The sequence below is a fragment of the Azolla caroliniana genome, unplaced genomic scaffold (genome assembly GCF_043228905.1).
Source record: "Azolla caroliniana isolate FFs.n. ecotype wild unplaced genomic scaffold, voAzoCaro1.0.p SCAF_4, whole genome shotgun sequence".
In the NCBI taxonomy this organism is placed as follows: domain Eukaryota; kingdom Viridiplantae; phylum Streptophyta; class Polypodiopsida; order Salviniales; family Salviniaceae; genus Azolla; species Azolla caroliniana.
The window spans coordinates 11,992,299-12,008,204 of record NW_028230439.1 but is presented as its reverse complement, the minus strand read 5'-3'; the positions used below and the strand labels follow the sequence as shown (position 1 = coordinate 12,008,204).

The following is a 15,906-nucleotide window of genomic DNA, read 5'->3' as shown; positions in this document are numbered from 1 at the left end:
CTCTCTCTCTCTCTCTCTCTATGAGGTGGGTGTGCAGGCAGCTAGCTCTACGAATAGTGGAGAATCAATCGTTGGTTGGATGGGCTACATATATTCTTCTTCTTATTATTATTACAAATATTATTAAGATCGGCCACAAATTACATTGTTTCTTCATCAGATGGATGTGATTCCCTTTACGTGTATGTGTGAGAGCTACTATGGATGTTTCAATAGACTTATATCATTCATTCATTGTCGCCAAATAGAGTGGTATACTTCGGACCTTTGTTAGAATTTGAATTTTTAAGACACGTGAAGGCTTTGTTCTTTTCCTGAACATACAAATGCTGTCAAATTTTTAATTGGCAAAAAAGAAGCCATTCTGATTTGGCAACGAGGCTTATCTCAACTCTCATAATCATATAACCTTTCCCTTTGCATCCTCCTCCTTTAAAAGGCAACAACATGATCATTTCCAATTTGTAAACCCAGGACATACATATTCAAGAGAAATCAGCTATTATTGGGCATGACCTTAAACTAAAATATGAAGAATCTCTACCATAAATGTTGCGTTCAACCCATTGCCTAAATCTGGGAATTCCAATAAGGATTTATCGCGAAGAAATAATTTATTAGATTAGATTGGTGGGCACGTCTAAGGTCTCTTATATGATGTGTAAAAAAAGTCATGCTTCTAAGCCTCCTTTAGAGCACATGATGCCTTGTTGGAACCAATGATATTTCAACCGAATCTTTCTCTGCAAGAGAAAAAACAATGATGCATTGTTTACGATCGGCATAAATTTCCCTCATCTTTATAAATCCCAAGAAGCAATGTTATTCTAGCGTACAAACTACTCGTCTTATTAATCGCAATGAGCTACATGGCATTTCATCCTCAAATCTGAAACATTTATTACATTATTACATATGATGACATTGATCTTTACTATCAACTCAGAAGCTAAGATGTTCCCTGAATCTACCACATGTCAGTTGCACATTAAATGTACTCTATTATATCACTAAACTTGGTGCATTTCTTAAATGTCCTCTATTACAACACTGAACTTGGTGCATTCCTTGTTATTCTATGCTAAACTCTTCTTATGCAATTGCAGCCATGCTTTCATTCACCAAAAGCTCTTGCAATAGTTTCCTTCAACATTTCCTCTTCGGAGACTCCGACGAGACCATATGTGCAATTCTTTTGCTCGTATTTCCTTGTCTTCACACTTCCTCATTTAGGAAGACGTATCGGTAACTAAAATGGAGCTCGGCCGGCAGACATTCCATTTGTGCACGATGGTTCCAAGTTGTGTGCAAATGCTTACGAACAAGAATGGAGTGTTGCAATTCTTACAAATTATGGAGTTTGCGTGGTGATTTAAGATAGATGAAGTGTTGAATATTTAGTACATTTTCAACGCAGTGCCTAAATATGAGTTCATATTTGTACCTTTCTATCAAGAGTCGACACCCCCTTACACTTGTGTGTAGTTTGTAGTGAAAAGGAAAAACATATTTCCTTAGTCTCCCTCTAGATAGAAGAGCTCACAAAATGTCGTTCTCTAATTCATTCATTAGAAGGAAGCCACAATGTAAAAAAGAGACCCAAGTTTCCAACCTTTTTTTATGAATGTTATATGTAAAGATAAAAGCAAGAAGCTCAAGTTATTTTATTCTTCAACTTTAATGTTGATTTATTCTCTTTGAAATAAGGGAAGTTATATCTTTCATAAATTTATAGGTTAACTCAATGACCATGAGATGTAATATGATGATCTCTTGATAGCTCAGCCCATCCATCATACATTAACAAAGGAGAGGTAGTGCATCACTATGACTTTCGCTCGTTATGTCTTGTTTCTTAAATTCTCTTTGTGGAGAGGTCATTTCATTTTCTTACTCTAGATCATAGTATGGGCTTCATTGGAACGTTATAATAATAGAAACATCAAGGAAATGCCCTACCTTTTTTACACAAGTTGCACTAAAGGAAGGGAGGGAAATTTTGGAAATGAAACCCCAAAGCACATGCTAATCACCACCATTCCATGCATTGCTACGAAAAGATCCTATGGAAGTGTATTAACTTGTTAGTTACCCCCCCTGGACACATTGCTTTTAAAAGATCCTATAGAAGTGTTTTAACATGCTAGTCACCACCATTCCATACATTGCTTTTTTAGGTCCTACATAAAGAGGCCAATTTGGCCTATATAAGAGCATAGCAATATATGCATTATAGCTCAACTTGTCATTAACCTTTGGTTTTTTTTTAGGGAAAAGTACCAGGATACCCTTGGAAGTTCGTCTATTTACCAGAATGCCCCTGGAAGTTCCAAATTTACCAAACTTACCCCTATGTCCAAAAAATTACACTACTTGGAACTTCCAGGGGCATTCTGGTAAATAGATGAACTTCCAGGGGTATCCTAGTACTTTTCCCTTTTTTATATATATAATGTCTCCTCCACGACTAGTAAAAAATTCACCCTCCCATTAGATTCACATAAATAGAACATACAAAGAACCCAAATTTCATATCACCAAGAAAACCCTTGATTGTCATTCAACTCAGAAAAGAGATGCTAGAGCATTTAGTGTTGAACTCAAATAGTTTCTGTCTTTTATATATGTGAAATTTAGAATATGAACTACTTGATGAAAATTTTGGTATATACATGAAAAAGATGGTTCTATGTAGAGAAACATATAGGAAAACATATGGTAAATAAATGACACCTTTGGTTTTATGTGAACACAAACTTTAACCTATATTTGTTAAGGGGACAAAAGTCATTTATAGAATACACCAAACCTCAAATTTCACCAAAAAGTCTTAGTTTAAAGCAATGGGAATAAAGAACCGTTCATCAAGAAGTTTTCCTACAAATTGGATCTAAATCAGCAAATGCTAACCTATTGGATTAGAAGCACAATATATAACTATAAGTCCTTATGAATCTAAATACAAGCTAACTAGTGATTTAGATAGAGTACTCTCCTTGGATGTGAACATAAAAAACTTATAGCATTTTTTCATATTCTTCAAGACAATAATACAATCATACCAATTACCCCATTTTCCTTCAATTTTTGGGAGTAACTTGTATTACTAGAGAGTGGGAAACCTCTCAATATGAAGCGAAAGACCCACAAAGAATGTTAATGTACAAAAGAGCGGGGAACCTGAATATGAAGTGAAAAACCAACAAAAGAATGTTAATGTACAAAATGCTTTCTTGATTATGGTGCTTCAAAGCACCGAAAGACAATCTGAAACTGGTCTAGTGGAAGGTCCATGATTGCATCCACTATATCACCAGAGGTCCATGTCTACCCTAACATCATTTGCGTATGTATGGCTTTCTTTCATACACGCCGGTGAGGACAATGCCTAGTTCTGAAGTGTTAAACTCATGTAAATAGAATACATTCAATTATGAAAAGATGCGTGCGGTTCACATACAAAAAACAAATAAGCACTGCCACTTGAATCCACCCACTTGAGGCTTTCCGGCTGTGCAGAAACCATGTTTTTCAGTCTCATGATATCAACCATTTTTGCATCCTCTTGCATACCAGCTGCTGCATAGATACTAGACATAAGCACGTAAGCTGCAGCACATGTATTATCGAGTTGTAGTACCCAATCAAAAGCCAATCTCCCAAGTTCCACATTTCCCCATTTTCTACAAGCGCCCAACAGTGCATGCCAAATTGGACAATAATCACAAGGTGTTGGTATTGTTCGAATCACAGACATTGCCTTATCAAAATCTCCCACAGAAGCAAAAATAAGCACCATCCAAGTATAGTGCTCCACATTTGGTTTGATGCCATATACATTGCCCATATTCATAAAATGCATTTCAGCTTCATCCACCAGCCCTGATTGGCTGCATGCATTCAGCACACATAAGAAAGTTATATCATTCGGGGAGAGGCCCTCACATTGCATTCGGTAGAAACAGTCTAGAGCTTCGTGACCTCTCCCCTTGTGTGCATATCCAGCAATTAGTGCATTTGAAGAAATTATAGTTCTAACAGGAATCTGCTCATGTACTTCTTGTGCTTCTGTGAACATGCCACATTTGGCATACATATCAACCAAAGCATTGCCAAGCACAATATCTTTCTCTAGCAAGCCCCTACGAAGAATCAAATCATGGATTTCTTTACCCTTGTTTATAGCTCCTGTAATGGCACAAGCTTTCAAGATGCATGTGAAAGTGACCATATTTGGATACAAACCTTCTTCATTTTGCATCCATTCGAAACAGTTTAGTGCTTCATGACCTTGTCCTTGTTCTACATACCCAGCAATTAACGTAGACCAAGAGACAACATTTCGATCTTGAAGATTGTCATGAACCTGTTGTGCTTTCGGAAGCATACCGCATTTGACATACATATCTACCAAAGCATTGCCTAGCACACCATTCTTTTCTAGCAAGCCTCTGCTGATAATCTCATGGTGAATTTGTTGGCCCTTATGAATAGACAATGTACCACAACAAGCCTTCAAAATGCAAATAAAAGTAATAGTATCAGGAGAAATGCATTCGAGTTGCATTCTTCGAAAACAATCAAGTGCTTCATGGCCGTGCATATGTTCAGCATACCCAGAAATTAGCGCCGACCAAGAGACAATGTTTTGAACATTGGATTCATCATGCACTAGTTGTGCTTTTGCAAGTGCACCACATTTTGCGTACATATCCACCAATGCATTACCAAGAAAATTGTCTTTCTTCAGCAATCCCCTGTCGACAATTTCATCATGTATCAGTTGACCTTTTTCCAGTGCATATATGCTGCCACATGCCTTCAAAATGGAAGTGAAGGTAACTGAGTCTGGAGAGAGGCCCTCATATTGCATCATCATGAAGCAGTTAAATGCTTCATGAACATGCCCTTGTTGAGCATACCCTGCAATTAATGCTGACCAAGTCACTTCATTTCGTTCAGGAAGCTCTTCTAGAACCTCCCATGATTTCCTCAACATGCCACATTTCACATACATATCCAACAAGGCTGTCCCAAGGGTGATATTCTTATTGAGAAAGCCTCTACAAACAACCTCCTCATGAATTTCTTTTCCCTTATTGATATCTCTGGAGCTACCACATGCCTTCAAGACAGAAATGAATGTGATGGCATCTGGAGAGAAGCCCTCATTTTGCATTTGCCCAAAACAGTTCAGTGCTTCGTGACCTCGAGCTTCTCGGGCATATGCTGATATCAATGCAGACCATGAAACTGCATTTCTGACATGAAGCTCTTCGTGAACTTTCTGTGATTTTGCAAGAACCCCACATTTAGAGTACAAAGTGATTAGAATGCTAGCTAGGTAAGGACTCTTTTGAAGCAATCCCTTTTTAAAGATATCATCATGAAGTCTAATACCTTCAGAAAGGTCTTTTTTCTTGGTGCAAAGCTTGAGCAGCTCAGCAAAAGTGTCACTTTTTTCACCATGACTGCAGTGAAGCAATTTCTTTGTCATACTTTTTCTTCTATATCAGACATTCTGCTGAAGTATATATAACGCACTCTCTTTTTCATTTCTTATATGTATTGGAGGATGTATCACTTGGTTTCCAATCTCACTAATTTACTAGGACCTTGTGAATGTGGGGATTGGGCATATTATCTTGAGTTCCAATCCTACTAATTTATTTATGGGGTGACCTTGCAGAAGATAGGGATCAAATGCACGACCTTCTGGTATCCATAAAACACCCTTACCAACTGAAGAACATCAGTCTGGTCAATGTCACATGCACAAACAACGTACCTCCCCCAATGTGTTGTATCATACAACACTGAAGATCCAAAGTCCCAAAGATCACACACATCCAAGCCATGGCAGTCATTGCAACCTTACATTTGACAGATCTGCTGTAGAGCCCAACGACGCACAAGCACCTTCTCCGGTGATAAATATTTATGAGACTTCTATAGAGATGCATGTTTCAAATGGTAGATATGATGCTCAAAAACATGTTAGGCATAAATGCTGAGACACTAAGTGACAGACATGCACCTCTTTGGGTGACAAATGTCTAGGGTACTCTAAGAATCTACAATGAGGATTGTTCGAATGGTGGGTATGATTCACTGTAATACCATGTTGGGCATAAAGAAAAAGAAATGCATTATGTGTCAGCTTAGAGCTAAATACAATCTAAACCTCTCGATATGTATCTAAGAAACGCGAAGAGATGGTTGGGCAGGCAGACTCCTCTCTCAAATGATGGATTTAGCTATGTGTTGTTTTAACCTTAATACGTGATGATTGATCCTATTTCAGTGTTCTTCAAATCGTACAGATTTTTTCGATTTGAATCAGAGACAATGAATGATTGCTATGTACAACCATAAGATGTAATATGTATGTATATTATTACCTGAGATATTTTATAATCTGTTTTCCAAACAAAAAGCGATGGTCTGAGGTCTCTATGTGTCTGCCTGCTGCCTGTTGTATGCTGTTTCTGCACTCTGAAATTGGTCATCTCTTTGTTTGGCAGCCTTAGCTTCACACTCGAGATGGCTCGCATTTCTAAGAGCCTAACTAAGTATGTATGTATGTATGTACCCAAGGATCCTCTCTATAGCCTCGTCTCTATTCGACCTCAGGTTCATAAATGTGAAGAGGGAGTGAATCTAGGGCTTGGACGGCCTTGAACTCATCTCGGGAATCTCGGATGATCAAGGCCGTCCAAGCACAAATAAAAATAAAAACAAATAAAAACAAATAAGAAAAAATAAAAAGCAAAAAAACATTAAAAAACAAAAATGAAAAGTAAGAGAGAGAAAACTATTTTGGGGTCTATTTGGGGGAAATTCAAAATCGTGAATTTTTGTGTCTTCTTCTCTGTTTCCTCGCTTCTCTGTTTCTGTATCTTCTGTGTCTTCTTCTGTGTCTTCTTCTCTTTATCACAAGCAAGAATCACAGGTGTGCAAATAAACTTTTCTCCACTTATGAACATGATGGATTTCTATTTTACCCCATACATATTTATGCTTTTTTCTGTTTTTTCATTTAGGGTTCAAAATCGACATATTCTGTGTCTTCTTCTCTCTTTCCTCGTCGACCACTTCTCTATCGCAACTTGCAAGCAAGAATCACAGGTATGTAAATGAAACTTTTCTCTTTTTATTTCTATGATTTTCTTTTGTTTTACCTCATACATATTTATGTTTTTTCTGTTTTTTCATTTGAACATTTTTATGTCTCAATATCATGAGATAATGAAAACATATAATGTTTGGTGACATAATAATGAAAACAGAGAAAAAAATAGAGATTTCAAGATTATTATGTCACCAAACATTATATGTTTTCATTATTATTGAGTAAAACATGTTTTCATCATTATTGAGACATAAAAAGGGAAATAGTAATTTGGTAAAGTGAGATAGGAGAAGTGATATATGAAACATGATATTGAGACATAAAGAGGGAAACAGAAAATTGGTAAAGAGAGATAGGAGAAATGAGCACTATGAGCACATACTAGAAAGATATTGAGTAAAACATGCACTTATATTCCCTTTTACCAAATTTTGTTTGCATACTTACTCTTGCTTTTATTTTCGTGGTTTCAATCTTTAATGTCAAACTTGAATATTATGTGTGTTTAGGGGCATGAACGATGTTCGACTTAAATAGAAGTCCATCACATTGTTCTACCTCTTATGCAATTGAGGAACACGATACGAATGCTTCGCATGATGCATGGGTGTCATTAGATGAGAGTGATATTTATACCACTAGTGATTCTGTCAATTCAGATGCACACACAACAAGTGAGACTGCTAGTGATGATGACTCAATGGATAGTGATAATGTCAATCCAATGAATATAGATCTTGTGAAATATCCCGACGCACGCTTATTTATGCCTAAGGGTTTTTTTACCTTTAATAAAGCATGTTATCAATTAATGGTTAGTGATATATTAGGCCTTTGTAATATATCACTTGCGGTATTGAGAGATGCCAATGACGGAGTGATAGTGGATCTTAGATCATGGAAAAGAATGAAACAAGGATTAGTGTTAATGGAAGATAAAGAAATATATTTAAAGGATTCTCCTAATTTGAGGATACCCTATGTTGAACAATGGGAAGAAATAGTGGCAAATGCCCATGTTAAAACTCGTCATTTGGGGTTAAAAGATACATTGCAAGAAATTAAAAAAGGTTGGTCCATAGACACACGATATCATGGGTTATCAAGGGTATATGTGAAAGCATGCATTGAGAAATGTGGATGTCAAAACATACAAAAAACAACCCCTTTAGACATGCAACATCATTATACAAGTAACGCCCCAAATGAAGAGTATGTAGTAGAAGAATCCATGTTGAGGGAGGTATTAGATGACATTCAAGTTAAGTACTCCACATGCTTAAAGAAGTGTCATACAAATGCCAAATATCTAGAAAGTTATATTTGTCATCGTGGGGGAGAATCAAGAAGGGGTAGCAAATGCATTCGTCGATGTAAGACTACCAAACGATGTGGATGCACTTTTCGTGTGAATGTTCATAGGTTAATTGGAGACCGAAAACAACTCTCCATTGTTGTATACAATCAACATAGTGGCCATGACCCAAGTGCACCACATGAGGTATACCATTTAAAGGTGCATCCAAATGTCATTAAATGTTGTATGGATGATCTTTTTGACATTGGGTGTGCGAGGCATGTAGCACGGATAAGCATGAGAAAAGCTCTTATCCATAAGGCCAAAGTGAGTCTTGTTGAGAGAGTTGTGTTTAGGTTTTTCATGCTCACGAAGGAGGTTCATAACATGGCGAGCAAATTGAATATTAAAAAAGCGATAGCAGTAGATGATTGGGTTTTGATGATGCAAGAAGCATATGCATTGAAGGAACAAGGTAAAGTAGCATATGTTGAACCATATATGCCTGGAAAACAACCATTTGTTTTGATAATGCAAGATAAGTGGATGTTAAACATGTGTATTCGCCTTTCAAAGAATAATGCTTGGGCAATTGATTCTACATTTAAGACTAATGTATTTGGATTGCCTTTATATGCTGCGGTTGCACCAAATGAGCATGGTGTTGGCATCCCGTTGTGGTACATGCTTTGCACCAATGACACGGGATCTCAACATGAACAACTTGCGCTAGAAATGACTTTAAAGATCATATTTGAAAAAATGGAAGGTGTTAGACCTAAAGCATTGGTAATAGATAAGTGTTGGACTGAATACATCGCATTGAAAAATGTTATTGAAGTTGATTCAGGTTGTTGGGAGATAGTGAATGGTAAACGACAACAAACATCTTGCTTGATTTTGCTATGTTGGTTCCATGTGAAGAAGGCTTGGGTTGAACATCTATTGCCAAAAGTTCATGGCATGGAAAGAGACAAATTGTATGATCATATGTGTCGGCTCATGTATTGTAGCAAAGAGGAAGAATTTAATCAGGTGTATGGTTCAATCTTGGAAGTATACAAAGAACATAAAAATGTTTGCCTTTACATAAAAAACTGTTGGTGTAATGATACGTGGAAAAAAACTTGGCCCAAGTTCGGAAGGATGTTTTCATATGGCCATGTGAACACTACAAATATTGTAGAGAGACATTGGCAATACATCAAGTACACTGCGTTTAAAGGAAGGATAAATCGACCCATTACTGACTTGGTACATGCATTAATAGGTGATAGTGTGACAGGGTCATGGATGGGCGGTACCGTTCTTGAATGGTTTAAACAAAAACAAGAACTAAGTGATAGTGGAAGATTCTTGCCTCGAGCCAATTGTAAAGATGAGGCTAATAGAATGAGAGAGGCAGAAAAGATAATTGAGCGATATGTTGCAAATCCAACAACTATTCAGGTAATGGATGAGACAAGATTGTATTTTAGAGTTTTAAGCATGTCGAAGGAAGATACGTGGTATAATGTATATTTTCAAGCTTCTTTTTGTGATTGCGATGATTATGCATGTAAATGCAAGCACTTGATGTGTATTAGATTATTTATTGAACAACACATGCCTGACTCAAGAAAGGAGCTACATCTTATTGATGATGCATTAGAAATGCGTGGTCAAGATGCAAATGCCAACTTTGAGGGTGGCCATGATGAGTCTATATTTGCAACTATTTCTCTTGTTAAGGAAACAATAAGGAATTTTGAAGAGTGTCTACATTCTATGTCTAAAGAGGATGTTAATGTTTGGAATGAAAGTATGCTTGCATTTTGTCAGCAAATGAGGTCTGATATTTCTCCTTTGATGAAAGATCTGCCTCAAAATGAGAGTATTAGAGGTTTGCAACAAAATGTTATTGAAAACCCCTATGGCAACAAAAGGCCCATTGTTAGCAATGTAGTAGCTTTCGAAGATATCGGGGTAGCTCCTAACAATAAGGATAAAGGTACAAGAAGGCATGGATGGGGCATACAAGGATGTCGAAAGCGAGTTCGTCTACCGAGACGTATGAAGGTTCGATGTATGCATTGTAATTCTTTGGTCCTAATATTAGATAAAAATCAAACATCACATTGCAATCATTGTGATAGCATGTTGCCGTTAAATCATAATCATGGTGACATTTCGATCGCTATGAAAGCTTTGAAGGGAAAATGTATATTGATTGATGATGGGGCAGAGTGCATAACAAGTGCTATGATTGTTGATGTTCATTACCCAGATAATGGGGGAGAACGATGGTTCACAATAACAAATAGCAATGGAGTATCTACCACTAATATTTATGCTTCTAAAGTTAGAATTCTTGCTACATAGCTTTATTGTTTAAACAGATCTGTTCAGACTATGGTGTGATTCAGTTTTGCCAGGTTTGATTCTCATTCCTAAATCTATATTGTTTCTCATTTGCAGCTTTCGTATTTGTACATTGTTGACTGGTAACCTTGTTTGGTGCCTTTTGTAGGTTCATGGGCATGAGAAAATTTGGATGCCTTTTTCCAACTCGGATATTTATCGACAATTTAAATTTTGGATTATATTGTAAATACACAAACTCTGAATAGTGTATCTTCAGTCTCAACTTCTATAAATACACAATCTGCCATATTGTATCTTCAATTACAATTTTTGTAAATACTCAAACTCGAATATTGTGTATTGAGTGTTATGTAATGGTTTCATGCGTTAATGACATATTTGCGTAAACTTTCTTCACTTTGTATCTTCACTTTTGAATATATTTATGTTGTGTGGTCATGTATGGTTTTATGCAATGATGCATTGCGTGAGATATATGTAGTATGGTCTTGTCTAATTCCTGAAATGATCTCTTTGGTAGGCACACAATTTGTTAAAGTTTTAAATTTCATGCATCGATTCATTGGAGAGCTACGTAATATGCATCATTAAGTCTTATTAATGTCTATGTTATATATGTGAAGCTCGGAAGGATGCTTTTTTGATAGTGATTATTTAATGTTTGAACTCTTGTTTGAGGTTGTTCTTTGGAGATCCATTTGAAGCAACCAATCATCTGTATGAAATGTATGGTAATGATGTTAAGACACAAAGGGATGATAAAGGACTCTTTCTATTGTTCAACCTTCAGAAATTATAGTGTTGTAAGGGTGAACCTTTATCAACAGGTGAAGGGCCTTGAAACAATCAACAAATTTGCAGCACCCTAACACAGTTTGAATTTTGATTGCATTATAACTCTTGCATAGGACTCTTGCATAGGAAGGAAATTTGTGAGAGCTCATTATTGTAATTGTGGCAAAGCAAAACAAATTCCTTTTGCATCCATGTTGCTTTAGGAAGTGCTAATGATGTCAACCTGGGTTCCGTTTCTCTCTCTCTCTCTCTCTCTCTCTCTCTCTCTCTCTCTCTCTCTCATGTTGGCTAAATTTAAAGCAGAGGTATGCTTGTTCTTTGAAAAAATATATGAGAGCATGGAAGCTGCCTATGCTTGACATTCTCATGGTATGCTGCTTTTGGTGTCCTTAGATGACAACTGAGCACATCTCCCATTCCAAGAACCATGAACTGAATTATGTTTGTTTGCTTACAATTGTAACACCGACTCTTTCTATTGAATAGAAATTTGGGGACCGAGCCTTCATAGGATACATAACTAGACAATATAGGGGAATGGTTGCCTTCATGATAAGGAGCGATACATCAATGCCCCATGATATTATTTGAGCATATATGAAAGCAGACCCTATTGTGACCATGGTGATTGGTGTCCAATGTATTTGGGAGATCTTTATGCAAGGGTACTCAAGATGGGCGCTTACATAATCAAAACAAAATGCTAGGTATGTAGGTACTCATTATTGGTATACTCATGCAAGAATGTTTTCAATGATGTATCACATGGCAGCTCAAAACCTCTTCACATCCAATAGAAATAGATTTAGCCAGATATGCAGGTCTACAGAACACCTCTATAGAACAGATCTGCCAATCATATAGTTGGGAACTGGAGTCAGGAGAGAACCATGTTTTCTCTTGTGTCGTCTTCAAACAGAGCTTTGATTAACTGCGCTAAGTTAATAAAATACAAAGACTAACAGAGGTTAGCCCTGTTCTTGTTAGAACGCAAGAGACATACGAGATGTTGTTGAACAACAATACAACCAAAATAGCTCATCAACTCAGAACAGTCAGTCACGGCTTCCTCATTAAAACAAGGATGTGTCGATGCATCTTCGTTTCCTCAATGAGCTAAGGGAGCTCATGGGTAGAGTGGTCTCTATTCCAAGGTTATTTAGGGGGTATCGATGAGGATGGGAAGCATCATGAAGATGGGCGGTTAAGTGAGGGAAAGAGAGAAAGGGATTTGAACATGAGAAAGAGATTTCAAGTGCCCTATATGCATATAGAAAGAGCAGCATTCTTTTGCTTGTTTCAACTCTGATTTGGGGGAGGGAAAGAGAGAAAGGGATTTGAACATGAGAAAGAGATTTCAAGTGCCCTATATGCATATAGAAAGAGCTGCATTCTTTTGCTTGTTTCAACTCTGATTTGGGGGAGGGAAAGAGAGAAAGGGATTTGAACATGAGAAAGAGTTTCAACTCAGAGAAAGAAAACGCAAAGAAAGGGAAGGGAAAGAGAAAAATAAAAATAGAGAAAAGAAAATGCAGAGAAATGCAAGGGAAATAGAGAAATAAAAATAGAAAACCATAGAGAGAGAGGGGATTTTCACACACAATTTTGAATTTCCCCCAAAAAGTTTTCTCTCTCTTCTTCTTCTTTTTCTATTTTTCTACTTTTTTTACTTTCTTCGAGGTCTTTTTCTTTTTTTTTGCTTTATCTTTTTTTCTGTGCTTGGACGGCCCTGATCATCCGAGATTCCCAAGAACAGTTCAGGGTCGTCCAAGCCCTAGATTCACTCTCTCTTCACATTTATGAACCTGAGGTCGAATAGTGACGAGCCTCTCTATAGCTTCCGGGGACCGGGGATACATTATTGGAACGAGTTTTGGATGCCTATTAAGTTGAGTGTCTGTCTGCCCCATATCTCTAAAATGAAGATTATGCTTGTCATGAATAAAATTAGGGATAAACCATGCAATATCTACAATAATGAGCCACTCGAAACCCCGGAAAGCCCTAAATTCCTTGGCCTTGAGTTCCCTCCCTCAAATCATAGATAGCATGAATGTGCTACATAGCAAGAAAGAAAACATATTACATTTGAGAACACATGGTTAAATGTTGGGTCCTTAAAGACAACATTAGTACTTCTTTGTGGGTGGAAATATGGGGTGCTAGCATGCATAAGGCCACTCGGAAAGAGTTTGAAAAATGTCCAAAAAGCATTTTCCTACAAGGTTTCTCCAAGTCAAGAAACAAATGGCATACACCCTCTTATCTTACTCTTGAGATAGAATCACTTCCCTCTGAGGTCATGGCCATCGAAATGGTTGATGAACATATTGGAGGTTCAAGGATGTCGCTCACATCGATTTCCTAGAAATACATAGGAATCAGGCAAAAAGATCCAAAGACACATAAAAACAAAATTTTGTGTTCCGGTTAGATGAAAAATATGGACAAATGGTTTGGAAAGTGGGATGATGCAACACACTTGTTTCACGATTAGAATCCTACAACCCCTCATCAACATATGTTAAAACTAACTTACAAAGCCACATTCTTCACCAAAGGGGGAAACTGCACACATGAATACATGCTAGGCCCATCTCAAATTTGTCATCCGAACGATTCCTTCCGTATGATTTAATTTACATTGACTTTGATGTCATATGAGGATGTTGGGCACAAGTGATCTAAACTACTTTGGGAGTTTGAGTATCATAGTTTGATACAATGCCCTTTGCCTTTGATCGCAATCGACTATGCTCACACATCTTCGACCAAACCCAATCCTTGCACAAATTTCTCTCACAATAATTATGTACACTTTCAATTGTGACATTCATTAATGACATTCTAGAACATAAAAAATCACTACTCACTTTCACATGAATTATGTGATATATTTTTTGGTTTCATAATGTGAAAGTTAGCGTGAGGAAGCGTATGCCAAACCGGCTCTGCCGGATAGTAACAGTAAGAGAAGAAGGTTTAATGGAAGCTTAACACAGAGAATAAGCATACACAGGAGAGAGAGAGAGAGAGAGAGAGAGAGAGAGAGAGAGAGAGAGAGAGAGAGAGAGAGAGAGAGAGAGGAGAACATAAACACAATTCAATTCAAAATAATACTCTCAAATATTCTGTACATAGAATGTGCTCAGAGAGCACTTTTATACAAGTCCATAAAGGAATGACAAAAATACTGACAGGTACTTCAATACTCATATGAGCGACTGTCACTGACTCCCAAAAATATGCCTACGTACTAGGCTGGATCCATAGGCCTCTAACGGCCTACCGGTTTCAATCCGATCCGGCTCCTGGTTCCGGATATCATCTAGACACCGATTCGGTTATCCGTTCGACTCCTTCGGTCAGCTCGGCTTCCTTTATCTGCTCATCTCCCCCCCTTGGTTCTTGTTGGGAGACAGGTCCCTCCGGATGGGAAGGGAGAAGAACAGTGTTGATGAACCGGATGAGGAGTACCCGGCTACGGAGAGCCGGATGGTGCAGACCCGGTGAGAACCGGATGAGGAGTACCCGGCTACGGAGAGCCGGATGGTGCAGACCCGGTGAGAACCGGATGAAGAGTACCCGGCTATGGAGAGCCGGATGGTGCAGACCCGGTGAGAACCGGATGAAGAGTACCCGGCTACGGAGAGCCGGATGGTGCAGACCCGGTGAGAACCGGATGAAGAGTACCCGGCTATGGAGAGCCGGATGGTGCAGACCCGGTGAGAACCGGATGAAGAGTACCCGGCTACGGAGAGCCGGATGGTGCAAACCCGGTGAGAACCGGATGAAGAGACATATTCGCAAATATGTTTCTGAGAGTCCATCGAGGCTATATTTGTAAATAGTCGAAAAGTCATATTAGTATAAATATGACTTAGGGCAAACTTATTGTGGTTGTTGTCATTCTTGTTGGTGCAAGAATAGAGAGTGTGCGTAACTGTACAGAGAGAGAGAGAGAGAGAGAGAGAAAGAGGTCGTTGCCTCTGTTGTAACCGCCGCCTGTGGCGAAGATCTGTGAGCACAAGGTCGGTGCCTCAGTAAACTCACTGTTGTACATTCCATCATAGTGATAGTTTGTAGCCTGTGGGCTGCCGTGGTTTTTCCCCTAGTTTGGGGTTTTCCACGTAAACCTCCTGTGTACCTTTTCTCTCCTTTGTGTCGTGCTTTTCCGTTTCCTGTTTTCTGTGTATGATTCGAAGCTCGGTTGTGGCCGAGCGTTGCGTATAAGGAGCGTTGAGTTCCCATCAAGTGGTATCAGAGCGAAACGACACAGAAAATGGACGAATCGTTTGGTGGCATGTTCAAGCTCACC

The 15,906-nt window shown here is 38.1% G+C and overlaps 2 protein-coding genes and 1 long non-coding RNA gene across 3 annotated transcripts; 2 read left to right on the top strand and 1 right to left on the bottom strand.

Moving 5' to 3' along the window:
- Positions 1-3,427: 3,427 nt before the first annotated feature.
- On the bottom strand, positions 3,428-6,554 carry LOC147865096 (pentatricopeptide repeat-containing protein At1g06140, mitochondrial-like). The gene is made up of 4 exons (XM_087318635.1): positions 6,402-6,554; positions 6,283-6,359; positions 4,718-5,471; positions 3,428-4,513 (listed from the first exon to the last, which is right to left on the bottom strand). The coding sequence occupies exons 1-4, from the start codon at positions 6,552-6,554 to the stop codon at positions 3,428-3,430; spliced, it is 2,070 nt and encodes a 689-aa protein (XP_087174761.1).
- Positions 6,555-6,996: 442 nt separating this feature from the next.
- Positions 6,997-10,241, top strand: LOC147865095 (uncharacterized; the record flags this gene model as incomplete). The annotated part of the gene is made up of 2 exons (XM_087318634.1): positions 6,997-7,128; positions 7,642-10,241. A coding segment is annotated over exon 2 (2,589 nt), but the record flags the coding sequence as incomplete, so codon positions are not given.
- A 13-nt stretch (positions 10,242-10,254) lies between these two features.
- On the top strand, positions 10,255-11,189 carry LOC147865094 (uncharacterized). The gene is made up of 2 exons (XR_015529610.1): positions 10,255-10,843; positions 10,939-11,189. It is a non-coding gene; the product is annotated as an uncharacterized LOC147865094 (long non-coding RNA).
- The last annotated feature ends 4,717 nt before the right edge of the window (positions 11,190-15,906 follow it).